The sequence below is a fragment of the Vicugna pacos genome, chromosome 26, assembly GCF_048564905.1.
Source record: "Vicugna pacos chromosome 26, VicPac4, whole genome shotgun sequence".
In the NCBI taxonomy this organism is placed as follows: Eukaryota; Metazoa; Chordata; class Mammalia; order Artiodactyla; family Camelidae; genus Vicugna; species Vicugna pacos.
Genome location: NC_133012.1, coordinates 19,632,369 through 19,657,876, shown reverse-complemented (window position 1 = coordinate 19,657,876; position 25,508 = coordinate 19,632,369). Strand labels below are relative to the sequence as shown.

Below are 25,508 nucleotides of genomic sequence, written 5' to 3'. Positions count from 1 at the left end.
GTCCAAGAACTGTTTAGACTTTGAATGGTGACAAATTAAAAATCTTACTAGTCTAAAAAAAAAAAAAAGGCAGAGGAGGTGCATCGTATGGTTCTTGGCAATGTTCTAACTCTTAATCTGGTTAGTGGTGATCCAGGTGTTTGCTTTGTGACAATATAAGAGTTGTGCATTTGTTTTGTACCCCCTTTCTGTATTTCTGTAATACTTTTGAACAGTTAACAGCAAAATCTATGGAATGTCATTTTCTTGCAGCTGTTCATTCACCTAAAAGACCACAACCCTCTCACATTCCCCAAAATGTAATTTAAAATGAAATCTTCTCGATGGTAGAATTAGGTTTTTCTAGTTGTATTCACAACTAGCAGATATATTTGCTTAATTTGGATATTTTCTTCATGAAATGTAAAGATTCTCAGAATGAAATAAAGAAAACAAAGCACATTCCAAACTTGGAGATAAGCTATAATCCCCAAATATAAAAGAAATGTGATGTGTGATTTTTGGTGAAGACTATCACTGTAATATACATACTCTCAGAATTTCAAACCATAGTTTTAAGTCATTTTTTTGGTGACTACCCAAATTCTTTTACTATCTTATAATACTGGATACAAAATTAGATTTATAGGAAAAAAACCCATGTCTCATTATAGTAAAATACTGATGTTACCTCATAAATTTTACTTTATAAAGCAGTAAAAACCTTAAAAAAAACCTCTAGAACAAATAGTGCAACTTACAAAGTGGATTCTGAAATAGAGGCATGGAACATTAAGATTGTTTAATAGGGGTTCCAGCAATATCTTTCAGTGGATTAAAAAATAGTCACCAGAATTTTAAAATCAAATAAAATTTTCTGCTATAATGTAATCTTATTTGCTATAAGCATCCCTTAACATTGTAGCTGAGAGCTCAAATAGACTCCAGCAGTACTACTTAGTCATTTATTCTAATGGCACTGTTGTATTTAACCCTCATAAAAAAAAAAATTCCTAACACTTAAGCAGCAAGTTTTAAAAACTATTTATCACTAATACATATAATACATGTGAAATGTTGGTATGAATAGACACTTTTTAAAAAAACACTCTTTCAAGCTTGTATGAAAGGGTATCCATTGTAGCATAACAATTTTACAGAACAAATTTGATGATGTGGTTTAGAGATGATGATCAAGAATGTAATTTTAAGCAAACGCTTTCCCACATAAAAGCCATACTTTCAAAGATAGAAATAACTAATATCCTCTTTTCAACTTCATTCTCATTAATTCTTAGTCTTATAAGGCTCATAAGTTATTATTCTAATTTTCAAAATAGGAACAAGACAATGCATTTGAGAGATAAATAGGATCCGAACTCAGTTATCTTTAATTCTTTTCTTTCTTTCTTCACTGTGCCAAGCTAGTTCTTCATGCCTAAAAGACATTACGGTGGCCTGGAAAATTAAAAAAGGATGTTGATTTTCAATTTCTTACTATCTTTATTCATAAAGTAGCCATGAACATTAAGCACATTTTCTAGGATGGTTTACAATCATTTATAGGTTAAGACTTTGGCATTTAAGATATTAAACATTTTTTTAATTTAATTATTAAAATAGACTAACTTAAACTTGTGTCTCCAATTTTATTTTGGTCATAATACTTTTCATAGTATGTGGTATTTGATTTTGAAAATGAGAAGCACACAATCATATGCGTCCCAATGACCTCTTTTTAAAGTTCTCTAAGATACCCATTTTGGAAATTTGGATTAGCGGGCTGAAAACAACTGCATTACACTACATTTGTAAGCAAACAAGAAACACTTTATTTGGAGTAATAGCTAAGAAAGCAGCTTTTTATGGAGATTAAAAAAAAAGGAAATAGGGGAAGTATGAAATAATAGCCATCCCCCTTAGGAAATTAATGTTCAAAATCTCTTATAGATCTTATTAAAAAAGATGTGACGTTAGTTTAACATTTGACAGATATGAAAATAACTCTCAGTAAGAACCGTGTCTAATATGTATTTTAGGTATAAGTGAACCAAATATCAAGTAGTATTAGATGATCCTTCACTTCTTTATGTTCTCGAAAATGAAGAGCATACCTATGATTCCTTCATAAAAATGTGCCCTGAACAGTAACAGCTTCAAAGTACCTTGACTTCTATCCGAGAAGATCACATTTTCAACTCCTATCCCTCTGTTTATACTTTTCACGTAGACTAATCATGACAACAGAACTGTAAATTCCACTTTGAAAAGATGAATATTGTTGCTCTTCCTGACTTTCACTTCCAGCTGAATTCCTGTTATAACACTTAGATGAAACTCCCGTCAAAACAGTAAAAATTAAAGGCATTAAATTAGTAGCTAAAATCAAAGTACAAAGAAAAAAATGTTTTTAAAGATCAAAAATAAAAGTACAGCTTTAGTTATGAAATTATAATTGTATCTTGACATATGGCAGCACAGACCATATAAAATGTACTCAGAGACTAATGCTAATACATAAAAGGTTTCATACATATTTTTTCCCTAACAACTTAAAAATCAATTTTAAAAAATTGGCTTACTCACTATTGGGCAGATACTCAAAAGCCGTATTTTAAATTCGGCATTATCTTTTATCTCCTTAAAGATAGGTTGTTATACAGACATTAAAAGTACAATAAGTTAAAAAACAAAACAAAACCTTGGTTTAGCATAGCTGAATTTTATATATAAAGCAGAGCACTAAATAATGTAGAAACCTGTTCACCAGAACAGAATATCAAATAACAATAAACAAACATTATAGCTCAAAGAGAAGCAGAAAAATCCCAGTCAGGCTGTGGCCACACAAATTTTTTAACCCCTTGTTCCCATGCTTCACGTGACCTATCCTAAACAAAATCGATCAATACAAACCAAGACCAAGAAATTCTGAACCGACAGTTTAGTAAAATGCGACTGGGCTTACTGCCAAATATGTTAAGAAAAGTAAGTTCAGCATACACACTACAGAGCTTCAGTTAACCTGGCAAAACAAAAAACAAACCTTCTTACTGTGGCTACAGATCAAAAATTCACATTAAAAAAGAAAGATCTGGCATTTAATATGGAAACTTCCCAGTACATTCTAAGGGTAAACAGAAAAGGCCAGTAATGAAAAACCGTGATAACCAGGGCAGCAGCACCAACATGGCCAAGACATACACCTTGTTACATAAAATGGGAGCCTACAGATTGACAGGGAGATATTCTAATTTTAAAAGTCAACTATATCACAACTTATTCACCATTACTAATTCCATTAAGATTACTAGGACTTTAAAAGTGGAACTGGCAAAAATGATACTACCAGGATTCAACCCAAAAGCCCAAACCAAAACAAAGCAAGAAAATTAGATGGCATTTAAAGTAGTCTCAACAAATACGTGATTTTTTTCCTTTATCCTTCATACTTTTGTTTTCTTTTTCAGCCCTCAAAAAACACTAGTTGGAATTTTTAAAGCTGTGAGACAATGCATTTTTTAATTTTTCTTCTTCCTTAAACAATAAACACTAACACAACCTGTGAACAGCATCACTTACAACACTTCTGACACAACTCAGGATCTGCTTCTCGGCTCTTCGAACTGGTGGTGCTGTTTTGCTGAATCAACAAACACTTGCTTTTGCTTATGATGACCTGGTCCTTGGATAAACTATTCACAACGCAGTAGACTGTAGCTCTAAAGAAACTTCATTTTTCAGAATCATTAATAGGACTTTACCTGAATGTATGAAAACACAAAGGAGGAGTTTCTAAGTTAAACCTTCTAATACTGTTTGGAGTGGTTGATAAAATTTTGAAGATCTAACTCATTGCGCCTCTACAGAAGTAGGTACCACTGCTGAATCACAAGGATTGCCCCCATTCCATGCGTCTCTCAGTCTGCTCATCAAATCAAAATTAGCTCCACCAATGAAAGCAACTGCACAGATAGGACAGTGTAACTATTTTACAGTCAAGTTGTAAGTCACACCACCCAAGTTCTGAAGCAAACAGAAAACAAAGTCAGGAGCTACACTCAGTTCAAAGTTTACAAGAAATGAACAACAACAACAAAGTCACATCAAGCAAGAACTACATGGCTAACATCTTGGGTCGCAACTGTCCTGTCAGTCTGACAGCTGAACCAATCTCTATGTTGAGAAAACACATGCAGACTACCATTTCTCTGTGAAATACATATACATTCTCAAACATCTCACAGGAAACACTGATTTTATATTAAATTGTCTTTTTGAAAACCATTTCGCACTGAATTACATTACAAGTCATTGCTGTACATCTTCAATTGCTTAAAACATTATTATAGATGTTTACAAAGAATTATAGTAATATACAAGAGCACTTCATAAGAATTGGATGAACAATGTTTAAAGTAAAAAGAGTTATTATAACCAAGCTGTACGGACATTAGGGGGCTTAGGTCTTAGCGACAGGCCACTGGATGTGTCAAAAGCTGATGGCTCACTCTTACAACTAAGACCACTGGTAGCACTGGATGTCCTGGAAGCTCCTCCTGAAAATATACAAAGAACAAGAAGTAATTTGAATATCTAAATCCGCATCTGATAAACTTCCTCTCCTACTTTTAAGCCCAGAATAAAATGGTCTTCCCCAGTGCACATGTGTTTTTAATAGTCTAATTCAATTATCAAACAGGACTGCACTTCAGAATTCCCTGTGGAAATTAAAAATATAACAAACATGCCCAAACTCTACACTAGGGCATTTTGATTCAATAGATTCTGTGTGAGAATCAATGTTTTTAAAAGCTTCTCAAAGGATTCAAGTAGGAAAAAAAATCTCTTTGTATAACCATCTATACAACAATATCAACAAATATCAACAAATATTTGTTGAATATCAACAAATAATTTATCACATTCAAGGCATAATACTAAGTGTGAATTACTGGTATAAGACCCTATTTCAGTTTCTAACTATATCAAGGAAGTGATGCTTGGAGGATGAAAGAATGGAATTACTAGTCATCTGAATATTTAAGACTCACATGAGCACTGGGAAGTTGTGGCATTATAAGTGGTTCCAACTTTCTTTTAGTACTGGCTTTTATTCTCTATAGTTTGGAATGCATACATACAATAACAGCACCGACTCCTGTAGGGGAAAATTCTGGCCTTTCCCTGGGCTGCACACCCTAACCCTAAGTGGTCACCCACACCTGCCTTCTCTGGGATACATCACACCTAGGTGTGTAATGGATCGCATATTGAGCAATAGAGAAGGATTACATCTGATGACTACAGATAGCTACCTTTTGTTTTAGTTACCCAATGAGGAAGACAAAGCATATATAAGGGCTGGAAGATGTTACTAGAAACTCTTAATTAGCTAAAGAGAATGTTTCAGCAACTTTTAAACCATATCTGTTCATTCCTTCTTTTAATGAACACTGAAACTAAAAGTCTCTCCTTCATTATCTAAGAGGATATTTTCAATTGTTTTATCTCCTGGTTTCCTTCCTATGCTGCCACTATACGCTGTAGACAAAACCTGAAATTACGTGACCTAACACAAATAAAAAAAAGCATGCCAGTGAAAAACAACAGACTGTATTTCAGAAATCAGTATTTTAAAATGCTATAGAACTTAAGTTACATTTTTTTTAAAAGGACAAAAGATACACACAAGCACAAAATAATTTTGCATATGCTTACTTAATGGGCTGTACTGGCCAAGAGTGGACCTCACTCGCCCTGAGGCCGGGGATGAGTTGAGATAACCCATGTGGCGGTGATAGTCCATCAGCTGTTCTGAGCGTTTCATACCAACCGTTGGTTTCACAGCTTCCAGCCTTTTCAGTAAAGCCTTCATTTAAAGACAATCAATTTAAAAGCCAATGTCAGATAAATAGCAAGAGTTTCTTAAAAGGCAAATACTTTCTAGAACCTGAAATTCACAGAATAAATTAGAAAAGACTTCAAGTCACTGTGAAAAAATATTTTAAATAATGTTCTTCCAGGAAAATCTAAGGGTTTTCACCTCTCCCTTAGCTAACCAAAAACCACTGGGATTTTAACAACCGATTGTAGGCACGTATCTCTTTTATGTCTAGTTACAATCTTAGGGAAAGTGCTGTAACTTGAAATACATTAAACTTGATTTTCTCATTGTAATGATATAATGGGAGTAACAATGCTAAGAGCCCAGTGTTCAACCCTAGAAATGGCAGTGAGCATTTGAGTTCTTCTAAGTTCTGTTTATGATTACAGAGCAGGCTCTGTAATCTCCATTTGATTACGGAAACTGTTTACTTCCCAGCAGTGCCTCAAGGGCCCCCAGCACACTGAGGAAAGGCCAAAGTCCCACCCCGCTCCTAAATTTCCACCAGCCCACCTGTGCTTTCTGTATTGTCTGTTTTACATACTGCAGATTCTGCATAAAATTAGTTTGGAAAAAAAGTTTTTGCTCTTAAGAAGTTTGAAAACCAACTACTATAGAATATAAAGCTTTTATATCCAATAATGTGGTATTTGCACTAATACGATTCAGTAACAGAGGCTAATGTATAATGTCCCTAATTTTATTCATAATCCTTTCTTCACAAATTAGAAGGTGAAAGAGTTTCCTTTGTTTGATTTTCACAGGCTTCGGTGAGAAAGGAATGTTTAAGTGAACCAAATGGATCAGGGAATTGATCCATGGTGGTGTTTCAGCATTTTCTTTATTGATTTAAACTTCTGTAGCAAGCTGAGCTTTATCTGAAAAGAGAACGCTGTTCTGCACTTAAGATTCACATGAAAAAATCAGGCTCATGAATTCAGTCACAGGACAAGTTTTCCCTGCACAATCTTTTCCCTTTCTTCCTCAACTTAGTGTTTTTCTTTCTGTTGTGGTAGAATATACATAAAAGTTACCTGGTTCCACCTGACTGCAAAGCTGCAGTATTTCCATCATAACATACTGTCTCTTTCTCTTTGTAGATGGAGAAACTATATGATTTAGGTGCCCAAACCTACTAAGAGCATAGCTTCTCTACCTGCAGTTTATAACTGAGTAAGAAGCTTCTTATTTATCACATCATCAGAGTATTCTACTGGGTAGAGCAATGTTTGCTCTTTCATCTGAGCATCCTACTAACTACCCATTGAGCTGCAGGGTGAAATGGATAGAATTGGATAGAACAGAAAACTTGATACTTTCAGTTACCTACTAATTTTGCTTTTTTCCTGGTAGAAGTCTCAACGGTTTTTAGATAAACTGCTAATTTCCTAAATTTATTCATTTGGCTGTATGTATATTCTCCTTTTATAAACTTTAAGAAAAGGGCAATGCTTATTTATCAGATACAGAACACATAAAGTAGTATGGTCAAAATCAATTTTGAAATAATTTGACAATAAGGCAGAAAGTAAACCTATTCTGTGGTCTTGATGTGTCACTGAGCAAGTTTATATGCAGAATCTTGGGGAAATCAGAGAGCCATGATTTGTTTCAGCTCTCCAAATCACATGGAACCAGATAATGTGTCTGTGTGTCACATGAATGTAACAAGCTAAGCAAAAGCTAAAGGAATGACTTCAGACAGAAATATCTCTTACTTTTAGAAACGATATCAAAATACGAAGGATTGATTACAGTGTAAGTCCTAAAATCAAAAGTATACACATTTCAATCTAGTCATCAATTTAGAACTCCTGAGTAAAACCTAAAAACGATAGTTCAAAATGTTGTAACACTTGTAAGCGAATGATAAAAAAAAAAATGTAAGTTATCTAGTCAGAAAGACCTGGATTTAAACCCTGGCTCTGCCACTGATTGTGTGTTCTTGGTCAAATGACTTAGTAGAGATATTTAACAATGAGACAAAATGCAAAGAGTTAGTTTTGAGAAGTGAGATAAGGCATATAAGGTGCTCAGAACAGTGCCTGGCACACACTAAGGACTTACTGAATATTAATGCTATCCTTAACACTGCTCTGATTATTTTCTAGTTGTCTGACACACAACAGTATTATCTTCCTTGCTAAGTTATATTTTTCCTTATTTCTATTCCAGTTTCTTACATAGCTCATGGTGGACATTAAACAGGTATCTATATGATGGATTGAAAAATGGTAAGAATGGTTACTTATATTCCAATTTATGGTTTACAAAATCTTAGAACTGCTACTCAAATCAGATTCTAATAATGAATCCCAACAGAGCTTGTCTAAATATCTCTTTTCTATCCAGTAAATATCATTCTTTTTGGAAAAAAATTTAACCCAGCTTGAATTCCTGCCTTCTGAGGTAGAAAGGTTAAAACAAATTAATGGACAAATAGTGAGTTAATGATTTCTGCAGTTGTCAGCAGAGGAGAGTTGCTTTATTGTTTCTAAAGTGAAAAAGCAAGGATCATGAAGGACATTAGAGACTAACAAGTGTCCAACAATCAGGGAAAGTCAGGGCTGTTCTGCATATTTTTCTATAGCTGGAGTTGTATTTAGTTATCATTACCTTTCCTTCTTCTATAGAAGAAGACAACAGACAATAACCAGAGGAGGAAAATCAAACAAACTATAGTGAACTATAAACTAATTCAAGATCTTGGAAAAAAGGTACTGATTATTCCACGGATTAATACTCACACTATGTATCAGATTTTGCTATAAATCTTCAACTTTGTGACAACATACCACATTCCCTGTAACATTTTTCACATTCTATCTAAAATTACCTCTCTAGACCAGCAGACAAAGAACAGAAGAGGAAGAATTTTATTTTTCATTAAATGTTTTAAGAATGGTTTGAATTTTATAAATTCATACATGCAATAATATTACTTTAAAAATAATATTTTTAACACAGGAATTCCTGAGTGGGAAGATTATGGTTTATTTTATTCGAGTATTCCTCCCACTCCCAACCCCTCTTTCTTTTACAGCTCAGGAAACTGACATACCTACAGTTAAAAGAAAGAAATAACCTCATTTCTCGTAGAGGGGAAAGTGAAACTACAAATTAAGTGTCCTTACTGACCCCTTCTCCTTCTGCTAAGGTTATTCTTGCACTCTTTCATAAAAACAGAATTCATATAATCTTGAAATGAATATAAAGAGACATGGTCTAACAAGAATATTTCGAAACTCATGAATTAACACATTTGTCCCCTTTTGAAATAACAGTTCTACTATAATTGAATTTATGTAGCAAGTACGCCCTCTACTGGATAGTTACTTTCTCTTTATTTTTCCTTTGATTTATTTCCCTTGTGAGTGAGAGGGAAATGTATTTGCCCATTGAAACAAATAATGAAGAACTCAAACTTCACAAGAAAACCAGATTAACAGTCTGCTTTTAACACTACAGCACAGGACTCAGCTTTACACATCGTTGCGCCCCTTTTCTCCCTTTTCTGCACAGCACTGCTTCTTTGTCTTGAGTTTATCAGTCTCAAACAGCCTCTGGATTGCTAACGAGCTCATGTAAGAGTACTGGACCAGAACTGTGTGAGTTATCACACTTGTCAGCCATCTGAACTGGTCTCTATCACTGCAGATGGAGCAAATAAAGGATTATAAAGCATAAAATTATAAAATAACAGACTCTGCTTGTGCAGCACATCTGACACAAAGGTGCTGTGTGTGTGTACACACGTGCATGTGTGTTTTGACTATGAACAGTCTGCAAACAGGTTAAAAAGTATACCATCTCACACAGAAGAACTGTTAGGGCCAATATGGCTCTAAGGATTTGGTAGGCGGTTGTTATACAATAAACACACAAAAATCAATAGTTTATAAATTAGAAAACGTAATGAAATAAAAATGTAATGAAAAAGTTTCACGCACAATAGTGTAAAATATATAATTCTGAAGAAAACTATAAAACCTAAGGTAGAACATAAGGCCTGAATAAATGGAGAGACATATCACATTTCTAAATAGGAAGGTTAATATCTTAAGAGTACCAAACACTCTGCAATTAAAATGTAAGTTGAACACAATTCCAACAAAAATTTCTAGAAACTTTTTTTTGTAAAGAAAAAAAAAATCAGTCATTATGAAGAATAAATGCAAAGGAATAGCCAAGAAAAAATTTTAAAATGTGCAGAATTATTTTATTTTGGTTTAGAGGATGCGGAGTTAAAACATAAATCTGGAAGATTAGTTTTCCTTATAATAACATCATAAATGATATTTTATAATAAATTATGTTTCTCAGTTTAGTCTTAAGCTATTTTTTCCACTTCTGTATGAATTAAGTTTTTGATTCAGAGCTGCACTGTCCAACGCCATGAGCCACATGTAGCTAACAGAGCATTAAAAAGTAAAACACCTCATCATTAATTTTTTTATATTGCTTGTAATATCAAAGTAATATTGATATATTACTACTAGAAAAATTTAAAGTATACATGTGGTTCACATTATGTCCTACTGTTCTCCAGTATAACAAATAAGATCTTACTATGAAGTGGAGGAAAATATTGCTCATACATACAAATTACTAAGTATACAAAGTAAAAAGAATAAAATAGTGATTTTCCACTGTTGATGAAAATAGCAGAGATGTACAACTGATACGGGGGAGAGCAAAGGCTGTAAACAGAAGCTTTTAACAGCTTTCATCCTACTCATATGTAGCATTGCCATTAGACATTAATGGTGTCAACTTTTCAAAAGTAAACTCCAGGTTCCTCAAAAAGAAAAACAGAATTACCACGTGATCCAGCAGTCCCACTCGGGTACCCCCACAGGGACTGAAAGCAGGGACTTGACAGATACTCATATGTCAGTGTTCACTACAGCACAACAGCCAAAATGTGGAAACAACCCAAGCGCCTATCATCAGATGAATGGAAAACAAAAATGGGGCACATTCCTATAGAGGAATATTACTTAGCCACAAAAAGGAACAAGGTTCTGATACAGGCTACAACATGGATGAAACTTGAAAACATTATGCTAAGTGAAACAAGACAGACATAAAATGACAAAAATTCTATTATGCCACTTAAATGAAATATCTAGAAGAGGCAAATTCATAGAGACAGAAAATAGATTAGAGGTTACCAAGGGCTGAGGGGAAGTGGGGGTTGACTGTTATTATTTAATAGGTACAGAGATTCTGTATGGAGTGATCAAAAGAGTTTTAGAAATAAGTAGCAGTGATGATTGCACAACACTGTGAATGTAATTAATGCCACTGAATCAGTCACTTAAAAACAGTTAAAATGGCAAATTTTATGTTACATACATTTTTACTGCAACTTACAGAATGAATGAAGTACCAGAATCTATTGAATGATACACTTTAAATGGGTATGGTATGTGAATTGTATCTCAAAAAAGCTGTTAAAATTAAAAGTAACCCCAAAGCTAGGTAATCTAGGTATGATTCTGCATCTGATAGCTATTTACCCTTGAGGAAGTCTCTGTGTCCCACTCAGTGTCTCATTTCTCCTTCAAGACAATAGTAACTATTTTATAAGGCTGTTACGAGGTTTAAATGACCTAAAATTTGTAAAACAGTGTGCACTATGTAATTGCTCGTTAAATAAAAAAGCTCCGGAGCCACGTGGGAGAGTGAAAATAACGTAAAACCAGATATTCGTGATGTACAGTAATTCCAAATTTCCATAAATCATGAACGAATCTTGAAATTGCTACAGTGACATACAGAAAGCTGTCACGTAGCTCACCACCGACCAACTTCGTTTCAGCTTGTTTTGTTGTCTGCTCTTGGCCACACGCAGGGTAATCTTCCTGAAATGCCTGAGACTTTACCATGTTTTATAACTATACTACCTCAGCTCCCAACCCTTGGTGTCAGTGATGGTAATTAAGAAATTGATAAAAGGTGTTCCTCTTGCAAGGTCAGGTTGCATACATAGTTAAATAGAACTGAACTGGGGATGAAACATAATAAGGGTGAATTTGGAGAACAAGTTTAATAATTTTAATAATAGCTTTGTCAATTATTTTAGCCCTGAATTTATGTGCTCATTAAGGGTCTAATTTTAGTTTAAGACACTACCTGGGTTTAAAATCTTGGCTCAGCCACTTCCTTACCAGCTCTTTGACCTAGGTAATTATTTAACCCTTTTAGGTCTCAATTATTCCATCTGTAAAATGTGGATAAAAATAGTACCTACCTGAAAGAATTATTATCAGAATTCAATGAGCTAATTTTTAGAAGATGCTTAGAACAACCTAACATTAAAATAAGAGCTCAGTAAATATCAGCAATTAATATAAATTGAATTTTATAAAGAAAATGATGTTATGAATAATAGTTTTTAATGTGAAGATTTTCAACAGTTCTCATGCATATTCCCTAGGACATCAAAGTGTAATTATATGATTTTTAACAATCAATCCATACATTCAAGCAGGAGACCACCAAATTTGACCTAAGAATGTACTTATTCTTTAAAATAAATGCCAAATTATTTTAGCTTTCAAGGATACAGTAAAGTGAAATAGATTTTGCTAGTGACTGAATACTTCACAGGAGATATAAGTAACCCTTGGACATAATTTCCTGTTCTATTATAGTGATTTAACAGATGTAGTCAAGTAAATAATGGAGCTTTCAGTATTTTCATCTAATAATCCTTTAAAATACAGTTTGCTGGGTAAAAAAACACACATTGTACCTTCCAGGCTCATGGCTCATCATGTATTTCATGCCATACATACCTATTCTGACTTTTATATCGTTAAATTTGAAAATTTGGCTGTATTGGGGTTTCTTGAAAGTTGGACATACAAATCAGTACAAATGCATTTTCTTTGCTGAGTAAAAATTTCAGTTACTTACCATGTTCTCTCTTTCAATCCTTTGTTGTTCCCTCTGTCTGTTAAGAGCACTGTGATATAACTTGGGAGGATGAGCAACCAATCTTCTTGGAATCGTACGTGTGCTTCCAGGTTTTTCAGCCTGTCTCGACAGTTCTTTCAAGAGCCTCTGATTTTCCCGATCAATCTGTCTCACCTCCTCTCTTGTGAAAGAGTAGTTTTTCCTAGGTGCTACTGACGGCTGATCAAAGTGATGTTTTTGTGGTCCTTTTTTATCTAATTGCAGAAAAGCTACAGAAGTGAACAAAAAAAGGAAAAATGGCTAAACCAAGCAGCACAGCAATATGATGGTACATGCTTTAACTCTTATAAATAGAAACTACGTTAACTCATGAAAAAGGATGTCTGAAATAATGTCAACGACATCCAGACTACAACTGTGTAGGAAAAAATTCAGAGGCAGCTTTGAGTTTTATGCTCACCATGTTCTTCGGGAATAAACACTAGACACAAAACGATGAAAATATTTTAATAAAAAATGTACATGGTACTGGCTGTACACAGCAGGTGTGATTTATGGTAAATGCCTTTGATGTGTTCATTTTATGTTCCCCTAAGGCAGCTTAATAGTTAGGAACTTCTGGTGGAGGGCACTAACACAACACTTAGATGGTTTTTATTAGTTGGATGGCATACTTCAAAAGATAAAACATCCTTGGCAATGACTGATGGAAACAATGGCTGGAAAAATGGCAAAAGCAAACCTGTAATATTCTGAAACTGTCACCTTAAACTGAAAATATTTCAATATTTCAATATGTCCATCATCAGCAGAGCCACTTCTTGAGTCATCAAACACCATTTATTAGAAGTCAGTACAAAAGATTTATGGTCTTAACACTGGCATGAAAACAAATACTTTTACTGTAAAAGTCAAACTTTTATTCCTGAATAAACATAAGTCAAGATGAATACATTATATAAAAGGAGTTTTTAACCAAGAAAAATATTTTGCATACTATGATTATCAAATGAAATTTTTATCATGTGTAATTCTTAAATTTTCCTATTACTATAACAATTTTCAGTAAGTGACAATTATTACTAAACGCTTGTTAGAAGCATCTAAAAATAAGCTTGTTGAATGCTTCAGCTTAAAGTCTGTACTAAAAATGAATATGTTATATCAGATTAACAAACTGGTACATTTGTTTTGTTTAAACAATATTTTTTGAAGTAATCATTATTTGTTTTTATTAGCGTACCTTTATATTAATTTTTTTTACTCGCTTAGCATTTTATGTTGTTAAAAGCACAGTGCTATAAGGGAAAGAGGCATTTTTAACCTCATTTTAAAATGTGGCTAGTGCAGAAAAGCTAAATTATTTGAGCAAGGTCACAAAAACTGTAAATCTACCTCCCAATGTTTAAAAGACTATTAAAGATTACAGAAACTTACAAAAAATTATTTAACAGCGGCTTCCTGATAGGAAAAATTAGGATATCAATGGCTGATAATCTATTGAAAACCATACCAAATTAATGACAAAATCTGAATGAGAACACATTTAGAAAGATATATAGGCACATCACTGAATTATCTTGCTTTCAAGAAATAACCACTTCGTAGGATTTAATAAGGTTTCTAGATTAATTTAGCCACATATGAAAGCCTTTACAATTAAATTCTACACGGAATTAAAGGTAAGCTATTTTCCTAATGGTATTTTTTATAAGTTTTTAAAAATATAAGAAGGCAATAGCTAAAAAATAAAATAAAGGAAGAATTTCAATCTAATTCATTTAAAAAATAGCATTCTAACTCTCTTTGATGGAAAGTCTATGTGGAGCACATATATACTGATGCCATGTGTTCCTACCACATTTTTCTCAGTGATTATATACTTCAGTATGAGGCAACCTCCGATATATGATCCATTGTTTTCCCAATTAAGATCTAAAAAAGTTTTAACTTGAATAAACGTTCAGGGATACAAACATTTATATAAATATGGACATACTTAAATTCACACATTTAAAAAACATTGCTTCTCCCTAATTTTCTTTAATGAAACAATTTTGTTCGAATTTTTTTACAGTATTTCAATATGTCCACCATCAGCAGAGCCACTTCTTGAGTCATCCAACACCATTTATTAGAAGTCAGTACTTCTACTGAACTTAATGTGCACCTAAGCTGAGATACAGACAGCATTTAGAAATTCTGTGCGTAATGCTATCAATGGAAATTTTATCTCAAGCTATATTAAGTCCTTATTCACATAAAATTAGTTCGTAAAAAAATTCATCCTGTAGGCACATTCATAGATCCTTATTTAAAAAACTAATGACATTTGCTTTTTTAAATTAATTTTTAAAGGTTTAAAAAACCCCAACATTTTTGTAACTGAGGTGGCAATTGAAGGAGTAATAACTAGATTTACTAAATTTCTTTGTCTTCTTTATGAACATCTTGTCAGATGAGAAATTCTGCGACATTCTTCCTGTCTCCTTCCTTTGCATCTTGGCAGGCCTATGACGGTGTGGACCAATACAATACAGCCTAGGTAAAAACGGAAATGCAGGCCGCCCCTTCTTGTTGGCTGGAATCCTCGTGCTCTGGGCCCTGAGCCACCCTGGGTGTCTGACTCCCCTGTGAGGAAATCACACCACACAGAGGAGGGGCTCTGAGTTGCACAGGCACTATGATCCTAGTCTTTGAGTCATCCTAGGTTGCCGCTTTACCATCTAAGTTTTGTGATTTGTTATCAAAGCAATAGTAACTAACACAAAATGTAGTACCAGGAGTTGGGCATTACTGCAACAAAAACCTAAAATACGTAGCACTAGCTTTGAGACCAGGTGGTGAACAGAGCTAGAAAGGTCTAGAGGAGATTGTTGGTGAAGAGGGAGTGGCAGAATTTTAGTTACCACTGTTGGCTGTGGTGACAAAGAAAATGGAAAAAATACCTACTGCCACCGGTGGATTTTGCTAAGCAGATCTCCAGGCAGAATCCTGAAAGTATCGATGATTTATTTCACCACAATAATAAGACAGGAGAGAGAGAGGGGAACTAAAAAGGGAACTGGCCAGTTTTCAAGCAAAATTCAGACAGAATGTAAGAGTCAGGACTCACGGTGTTCAAAAGTATAACTACTGGTTCTCCTTCCTGGTCTCTCCCAGCAGAAGATTCCTAAAGCACTCAAAGTGCTATAACTGAGGAGACATGCCTGAGGAGCCACAGCTGCAACTGGACTGACTTAAACCCTGGATCTGAGACTAGGGGGATCTTTGGAAAGGCGGAATGTATTTTTGCATTTGGGAGGAATGTAAATCAACGTACAGCCAGAGGTTGGACTGAAGAGGTTTTGAAACATGTCCACGTTATTTCGTACTCCTTCCATCAAGAAGGAGGGGCTGTGCCCTCCTCTTAAATCTGGGAAGGTTTATAACTGTTTAAACCAATAGAATATGGAAGAAATGATGCTATGTGACTTCTGAAGCTAGGTCATAAACAGTGATGAGGTTTGTGCCTTGTTCCCTGGAACACTGTACTTGGAGCCCTGAGCCAGCTATACTGAGGCTGCCATATGTGAAGCCAGGTCACAGGGAGAGGCCACACGTGAGCCCTCAGGGCCTAGTACTCCTGGTCTTCAAGTCACCCCAAGCCCAGACACCTGATGTGTGAGTAAACAGGCACTCAGATGATTCCAGTCCCCAGCTGTCAAGTCACCTCTGCCTTTGAGACTGTTCATACCCTAAGTGTCGGGGTAATTTGTTACGTAGCAATGGTAACTGGTATTTCACCACCCAAAAAAATAGTGTGTGCTAGACAAAATTTCAGTGGGCCAAGTGCAGCGCACAAGCAGCCCACAGCCAGTTAATGCTTTTTTCTTAGTCTAATTGATCTATCCATCTTCCATAGTGATTAGGGCTTTATCAATTTCATCATCTAGTTCTGTTCTGTTTATATCATACATTTTAAATCAATGGCTGTTAAATCTTCAGTGTATTTGGTCAGGTTACTAATATAAAACATTCTTTGTCCCTTTTAGTGATCTTCACATCTTGAATTCTATTTTTTATACCAATAGGATTGATATTTCTATTTTCTGCCTTTTACTTGCCTGGCATATCTTTTTCCAGTCCTTATTTTTGTTCTTCCTATGCTATTCTAAATATCTGTGTAGATTAGATTTGATTAAAAAAATTTTAACCTCCTCTGATATTATCTTCTGATAAGTTAAAACCATTTATATTGTTTGATCTCTTTTCTTACAATCTTATTTTTCCTTTTAAAAAAATGCTTTTCTTTGTTATTTTTCCCCATTTTGGAAGACTATGCTAATTTTTCCCCCCTAATAGACTACAAATCCTATATTCCAATTCTATTCTTCTAGATTAGAAGATCTTAAACTTTTTGGTCTCAGGGCCCTTTTACACATGCAAAGATTATTGGGGACCCCAAAGAATGTTTATATGGGTTACATCTATCAATATTTACCATGTTAGAAATGTAAAGTGAGAAGATTTAGTTATTTATTAATTCATCTGAAAACAGTAATATAGTAACCAGTAATATGTGAACATCACATTTTTACAAAAAACAACAAACAAGTTAGTGAGAAGAATGGCAGAGTTAATATTTTTCAGAATCTCTTAATGCCTGCCTTAATAGAAGACAGATGGATCTCACATTGGCTTCTGCACTCACTGTTGTGCTGTCACTGTCATGAGCCCTGGAAAACTCCACGTGTGATGGGAGAGGGTAAAAAGCAAATCCTGCCTTAGTTTTATCAGTGCAAATAGTTCTGTCCTTGAAGATCCTCTCTAAAATCATTGAGCTTGCTCCTTTAATTCTGTTTCAGGTACTATGTTCTTCACCTGAGTTTGGTGCCTCTGTTGATTTTAGCTTTTCTCAAATGTTTGGTAATATCTAGTGGTGTGTTGAGGATATCTGAGATTTCCCACTTGCCTATCTGAATCCTGTCTGCTGCGGCCTGCCAGCAAAGGGACAAAACGTGAGGCCAGGGAGGCTGTCCCAGCAGCCTCCAGTCCCAGCATGGGCATCCTCTTGTTCACCGTGTTTAACAGGGTCTGTATCTTCCCCTCCAATAAGGCACTTTGCTTCATCTCTAATGTTGGTATCAGTTTAGCAATAGGCTTACTTGGTTTCTCTGCTCGTTAATGCTTTCTTATCCCATTTTTTTCTCTTATATTAGTTTTTCTTCTCAGGATACAACCTCTGATAAGATATCTTATTAATTATTTCATACAGAATCTAGGCAGTAAAATTTCAGGTGGTGCATTTCTAAACCACCTCTATTTTGGCCTCCAGATTCTTCCTAAACTGACCTAATTTTATGGTAACAAAGCATGAAACATACTTCTAAAATCTATTCAAGTCAATGTGACTGCTCTCCAAATATTAGCGGTTCATGCCATAACCCAATGCCTAACTTGGGTTTACACTATTACTCCATTTTTTGATGCCCTCTTCTGTCTATTCAGGGATAAACAGCTCAAGGCCAAAGAACTAATTCCAACCACACCCTGTCAACATCTATATAACAAAGGCAGGCTTGGGATGGGAGTGGGAAGTCCCTCAGATCAGCCACCTTACTGAGCCAAAAGAGGCTGCATATTCAGAAATTCTATTAAATTTTCAACTTCTGTTGTAAAATAAGATGTCTAATAATTCTAGTCTCCACTGATCTTCCCTTCTTCTAGTATTTCTCACAGAACCTTGAATTTAGAACGGACCTTAGCTACCTATACCAACTACCTCATCCTACAAGTGAAGAAACCAGGGCACAGAATAGTTACTGCTTCATTTAGTACTTAAGTCAATATAACATTAAATTTAAAATTTAAATTCAATATATATATAGTTTTTAAAATTACCTTTTAAAAGATGATTCAGGTCCATTGTGTCGTGCAAGACTTTTTGTTTATATCTGTGGTCTAAATCGGAATCAAACACTGACGACTTTGAGGTGAGGCCGGGCTCATGTTTTTCCTTCCCTTTTTTGGCCGATTTCAAAGATTTTGAATTACCTTTAAAATCCTCAGCATTTTCATACACTTCTTGACTCACGTTTTCTTGCCTTTTAACTTTCACCTTTTGATTGTTTGATGCACCCAGTTCAAAAGACTGAACAGGGCTGATGTCCGGAGTTGATAAAGGAGTAACATCCGTCACAGTGTCTTCAGATTCCTCGGTGTAGTCACCGACTTTTGGCTTAGTATTTGAAAGCTGTGCTCCTGTTGATTTTTCTCCAGGCTTATACTTCTGTTTTGGAGACAACTGGGTTGCACCAGATAGACGTTTCTTTAATGATGGAGATGAATCAGATATACAGAGATCAGACTCGGTATCTGAGCAGTCTGTACCAGAACTTGAGGATGAGGAGGACAAAGAGGAAGAGGAGGAAGAGGAACTACTTCTGGAATATTTTTTACTTAGGCTTTTTTTAAAGTGATTAGACGGTTTACCTGGCTTGGACCTGACATGATGCTTTTTCCCATCATCACTGCTTTCCTCTCCATCAGTATAGTAATCACGTTCACCTTCATTTACGATTTTGGGAATTCTGTCCGGAGTGGGCAGGTGTATTTCATGTTCTGTTGTAGCATCACAGAATTCTGACCTTGAAGAAGTGGTCAAACAATTCCTACTTTGTATACCATCATTTTCTACAGGGTGTTCTTCTGGAGGAATCTTCTCATTTCCTTCAGTTCCCTTGTCAGTAAGATCATTCTCCCTTCTTTGTACTCCAAATTCCAAGTTTACATTTTCTATACCTTTATCTATTCTCACTTTAGGGTTATCACTTTGCTTCTCAAAAACTGAGTTACTTTCACATTTCTTTGCTTCTTCAAAGTCACTGTCAAAGAAAGAATGATCCACTTCACCTTCTGATATATCTCCAAACCGATCCATGACGACAAAAATATATCTGAAAAGGAGGAAAGTGTAACCATCAGATTGAAGAGTGATTTCCAAATACTTTTCATTTTTATACAGTAACTGCATATTTTCCCAAGTTGAGAAGTTTGGTTAATATATAAAGAGAAATATGAAGAAAAAAATACCAAAAAAAAACCCCAATGCAGTGAAATGATAATGGGGCTAATATCAAGTTCCACCAATGATTTGAAAAATAAGTGTAATGGTTTGGTTTACAGGAAAATAATGGATCATGAAGGCAGGCATATAACAAACATGGATATCTAGGTGAACTCCAAAGAAAATCCAATTTCTACAAGTTAAGTACAGTTAAGAGTTTAGAATAAGAAAGGATGGTGTTAAAATTTCAGAAGGGGGAGGGTATAGCTCAGTAGTAGAGCACTGTGCTTAGCATGCACAAGGTCCTGTGTTCAATCCCCAGTACCTCCATCAAAAATAAATAAATGAATAAACAAACAAAAAAACCGAAAAACAAAAACCAAAAAACAAAAACCAAAAAACCACCTCATAAGATCAGCTAAGCCAGCCCAAACACACATTATTCTGGTAGAAATAGTTCAATGAAGATTAACAAGCTTCCCTATTTCAGTACTTGTCTCTGTCCTATTCTGTTCCGTCACTGCAGTTACTGGGGAAGCAGTGGGAGGTAACACTCACTAAAAGTAAAAGCTCCCCATCTCGTCTTAGAAGAGCAGCAGTTGCTGCTAGTGTGGTGCGGGGACCACTATTTTGGTTACAAATCTTAAATCACTAGTTGACCTGTAAATTCATGTAAGTATCACTAACAGGAAAACTAATTTTAAAGTTTTTTTGTCGAGGAGTTTTGAAACACTAACTTCTTGAATACACATTCATTAGAAAAAGGAAAATAGTTTTGAATTTTACCCTCAGAGATAAACTCTGGTAATATTTAGACTTTTTTTCTGGGTAAAATCACTTTATTTTCTATGTATATACAAGTATTTCTATGGGCTTACAAACATGGTATATGATATCTGATGTTTCAGAGACTTTTTTTCATTCAAATATCTATCGTGAACATTTTTTTCATATCTATAAGGGCAGATCTAGATCACTGTGTTTTTTGTATATATGTATTTTTATTGAAGGATAATCAGTTTACAATGTGTCAACTGCTTGATTTTAAAGTATTTTAATACTTCATGCGATTGGAATTAAATTGAAAATATCACTATAAAGTTTTATTTTTCTTTCTCTTATCATATTGGCTTACACAGCAGTGTCACACTATCTGTTTCTAGTAATCTAGAATTCAGAGTTTAACCTCTAATATTATTCTCCACTAACTTCTAATGGCTGGTATAACAAATTACTACAAACTCCCCCCTCAAAAAAAAAAAACCCAGACTCCTTGGAAGGCAGCTGATTCCATATTCCATTATGCGTAGGATAGTGGTAATAAAACAAAGGAGCCAGTTTAAAGGAGCTTTCACTGTCCAAGCTGGACAGTTTAACACTGAAAAATAAAAAACACAAAATACACTTAAAAATGAAAAAGTAATTCTTTGGAAAGCCACTAGTTCATAATGATATTTAAAAGGGTCAAAAAACATGAGCTATGTTAAAGGAAAGGTGTATATAAATTTCCAATAATATGTAGTCAACAATCCAATTACAGACTCACTATATTCAAATTATGATTAATTCCATTATACCACATCGAGCAATACAGTATCATGTAATCTAGTCTAAATCAGCCATGATACTCTGCAGTCTTTGTCTACATGATCCTGCAATCTAAAAACAAGTGCACATAGCCATGATTTAAAACTCAACCAAATTTATGTGATAGGTTAATATGATAAAGTATGTGTAATACATTTTATCGTCATTGTGTAATTTTTTCTGCCTTTAAAGTTTTGAAAAATGTAAGAGATTCTGATATATTAAACTTATAAAAATTTAACTGTTTATAATCAACTTTTAAATACTTAATAGAAATCTGATTAAATCAGTAAGTTTATACTTACTAGGTTTATAAAAAATCTAAGTACTTATATTTCCTTTATGAGATTTGTAAATGTGTCACGTCAGCTGTCTGAGGTACTTAAGAAAATCAAATATACTAAAATTGTAATTGTGTCATTAATTAAGCAAGTTTGCAAATGGTATACAATATTCAGGAAAATGTAAATAAACATTAATTAACTTAAGTGAGGATTAAATACATGTGAGTTTATAAATTCTAACATTATTACATTTAAGCTGAAATAAGATATGTAAGTAGATCTTAAAGATTTAAGAAAAATTAATTATAAAACTTATACCTAATATTTATTAAGTATAAGAAATATTACTTCCCATAGCACCAATCAATGCCCTCTTTATGTTGTAAAAACCAAATCAACAGAAGGACGCCTCCTCCCCAAATCCTCAGAAGAGAGATATCTAACAAGGTTTTAGATATGTTAAACAAAATTCAACCAAGTAAATTTTAAAGATCTGACTGGCTTTACTGAACAATTCATCAATTAGGCAGCATCCCATCTAGAGTAGAAGGGCTACTTTGGGAAAGGTTTTTAAAGGGAAGACAAAAAAGTCATACACAAAAAAAGACTATTTCAGGCTTAGGTAACCTACTCATGGGGGGACACAAGGGGGTCTGTCTATGTGGCAATTTACCTCATCTTCCTTTGAGGGGTGGAGAGGCCATGTGACAGATTACCTCATTAGTGCTGCCCAGAAAATTCCTGACTGATGGGTTAAGACTACATTTCTGGGGGACGCTGAAGCTTCAAGTGGGTTAGGTGTGAAACCCCAGTTTGGTGGCACGGCCTAACATAAGGGACTCCATTTGGGGCCTGTGGTTTTCTTTTTAACAACTTCCCCCTTTTGATGAGACTCAGCTTCATGAGAGATGTGACCAGAATTGAAGGCATTAGTGTCACTCTCAGCTACCGCTCTGAAGTCCTCCAAGTTTTTGTTGTTCCTCTGTGTAGCCAGCCCCATAGGTTACAATGTTTTTGCTTAACCCCTGTGATTTTCACAGGTCACAGCTTCAGGCCCACAATCTTTAACTCAAGTCATTCTCTTTTTCACTTTTCTGACTTCAGTCTTAGGGAGACTATGCTTGGTGGTTAGTGGCTGTTCACATGCATTACAGCATTACTTGTAATACTAAAAAAATCTGAATTGAGGAATATTATTATTCTATTGAAATAATTATTTAAATCAGGGCTCAGCAAACTACTGTGCATGGGCCCACTATTTATTCTGAAGATAAAGTTTCATTGGAACACAGCCCCACTCACAGATTTAGGAACGGTCTCTCACAGCTTTCCCACTACAACTGCGGAGTTAAGAAGCTGTGACCGCGACTGTAGGGCCCACAAAGCCTAAAATATGTATCAATTGGCCCTTTACTGAAAGTTTGTGGACCCCTGATTTAGGTACCATATCAGCATGAAAAATGCAGAATACAAAATTGTTATCCATACTGGGTTAATAATACAATTTAGACATTTAAACAGAAAGTAAGGGGGGAGGGCAAAAAGTAAGAGTTATGGCCTATTGGGCTACCTTCTAAGATTATGAGCCATAAATCACTAGATTATGTTAGAGCAAAGACTACATGTCCATTTGCTGGGATGCTGCAGAGGGAATTTATGCATTAGGAGGATATGATCTTTCCCAACCCTAACATTTTATGAACTAGGTCTAAATCCCAAAGTGTATCCATAAGCCAAATGGTTACTGATACTTCTTTGAAATCCCTGTTTGTCACAGCCATTTCCTGCCTTGCTTGTCTCCTTACCAGACTGGGAACTCGTGACATCTTGCTCATCTTTACATTCCAGTGCTTAAAGTAGGACCTGACAAAATGCAAGACATTCAGAAAGTGTTTATCTGATATAGGAGTTTGGAGTTACAAGACAGACTGCACCCTAGTTCTGCTCTTTGCCAGATAGCTATGTAAACAGAAAAGTCATCTCTCTCACTTGAGTTAGTTTCCTTGTTTGGCACCATCTCCCACCCACGCACACACCAGTCAACAATTCCCCTGTCCGCCTTTACATGGTTCCTGTAGGTCCCAGTAGTTGGAAGCATCTGCCTTCCCCTAAGTGATCACAGTTCATGAGAAGAGGTGCATACACAGCCCAGTGCCTGGGGGACTTTTCAGATTTAAATTTAGGCTCGTAACATCCAACAGATACGGTTATTGTAAGGATTTAAACATTCAGGTGATTTAATTCATGGAAAAATTATCCAACTAGCCCATCCAACTAAGCAATCCTTTTTGACAACATTCACTTCAAAGTTAGTGAGATTCAGTTTACATCTGAGAATAATACAAATATAGACAATAAGATAGTAAAGATTCTCTCTGTATGTTGGGAAAGGGTAAAAATTAAACAACAGTTCATCAGACTACAATAACCCCTCTGGTGTTCAGTGAGGACAAGTATTTACCCGGGAGTCACCTGGACACTCCCTGCACAGCTCCTGCAGAGCCAGCAACAGAAACGTTAATGTTTTCACGTTACATCAGGAAAATACACAAATCTGGCATTATTTCTAACAGTCATTTTGATACCATGACACTATATATCCCTAGTGAGACATAATTTGATCCAAAGAAGGCAACTGGATACACGAAATCTCGGCCCAAGGTAACCACCTGTATTCCAGAAACTCGAATTCCTTATACGGACCCTCTCCTGACGCCGCACGTAGCGGGAGATAACTGACAGTCTCCGGCCCTCGGCTTCAGGATCAAGTCTGTGGAGGTGGTCGGCGGTGACCAGAGCCGGACTCAATGGTCGCGATCACATCTTAATTCAGGGCCGACCCCGATCCCCCACGACACCCGAGGACGCGTCCTGAGGGCAGGCCGGGCCGTCCCACCGCGGCCGGCTCGGGGTGCGGGGTCCGACGAACCGCGGGCCCCGGCGCCTCTGTGGTGGTTACAGCCGCCGCGAGGGCCGCCGGGGCCGGAGAGGTGGCGGGCCCGAGGGCTGGGGTCGCCGGCTGGCCCGCCTTCCTAACTCCCGCGCCGGCTTCCGCATACCCACCCTACGTACTCGCCGCGGCCTGGGTTCCGGAAGGGGAAACGGACCCCGAACGCGGGGCTGGGGCGGGGGGGGAAGGGCGCGGCGCGGGCAGCTGGGGAGGACTCGTCGCTCGTGCGCCGCTCACCTGGGCGCCGCGACCGCTGCAGCCGCTACGCGCTGCCGGCGGCGTTCTGGCCTCGCGCACGCGCTCCCGCAGCCTCTCCTCGCGGCCGGCGCGGCGGGCTCGAGCTTCCGGAGGCGGAGAGAACGGAAGGGGAAAGGAGGTCGCAGCGGGCACGCGGCGAGTCCCGCGGGAACCGGGCGGTGCCAGGCGGCCGGCACGGCGCCGCTACTGGCGGCGGGCGTCACAGAGCGCGGCGAGTCCGCCCCGCTTTGCGGGGTTGGGGCGTAAGGCCGGTCCCGCGACCCTCCCCTCGGATCGGAAGGGACGCGGCAGGGAAGTAATTAATCTCCAGGCCCTGGGCTGTGCGGTGCACCGCCCAGGTGTCAGTGCTGCCGCCTCCGCTATTAACGGCCGTGCGGGTGGGCCTAGCCGTTCTGGTGGCTAATGTAATGGGGGGAAGCTGCTATAATTAACTTGTAATTCCTACCCGAACTAGAACAATAATAATAAATATGGAGGCGGCTGTCTCTGATTGTTCATATGGGAAAAGTTTAGTTAAAACAACTACTTAGTTCTCCTGGCCAGTTGCTGGTAACATATTAGGAGTCCTCTGACTGCTGGTGGGTGGTTGAA

General features: G+C 36.4%; 2 protein-coding genes across 7 annotated transcripts in view; one reads left to right on the top strand and one right to left on the bottom strand.

Moving 5' to 3' along the window:
- Positions 1–1,347: 1,347 nt before the first annotated feature.
- On the bottom strand, positions 1,348–25,146 carry CFAP97 (cilia and flagella associated protein 97). Of its 6 annotated transcripts, none has more exons than XM_072950453.1 (6): positions 24,897–25,146; positions 18,674–19,728; positions 12,791–13,059; positions 5,701–5,851; positions 4,432–4,538; positions 1,348–1,437 (listed from the first exon to the last, which is right to left on the bottom strand). In XM_072950453.1, the coding sequence occupies exons 2-6, from the start codon at positions 19,710–19,712 to the stop codon at positions 1,360–1,362; spliced, it is 1,644 nt and encodes a 547-aa protein (XP_072806554.1). In that variant the 5' UTR covers positions 19,713–19,728; positions 24,897–25,146; the 3' UTR covers positions 1,348–1,359. The 6 variants fall into 6 exon arrangements, with proteins under 6 accessions (XP_072806554.1, XP_072806556.1, XP_072806553.1 ...); XM_072950455.1 differs by lacking the exon at positions 24,897–25,146 and adding an exon at positions 24,773–24,864; XM_072950452.1 differs by lacking the exon at positions 24,897–25,146 and adding an exon at positions 24,379–24,755.
- The window catches only part of SNX25 (sorting nexin 25), a 99,293-nt gene continuing 90,142 nt past the window's right edge, over positions 16,358–25,508 (top strand). Inside the window, exon 1 of the mRNA XM_072950450.1 lies at positions 16,358–16,453. The gene's annotated coding sequence lies outside the window, so the exon portion shown is untranslated. The remainder of the gene's footprint in view (positions 16,454–25,508) is intronic.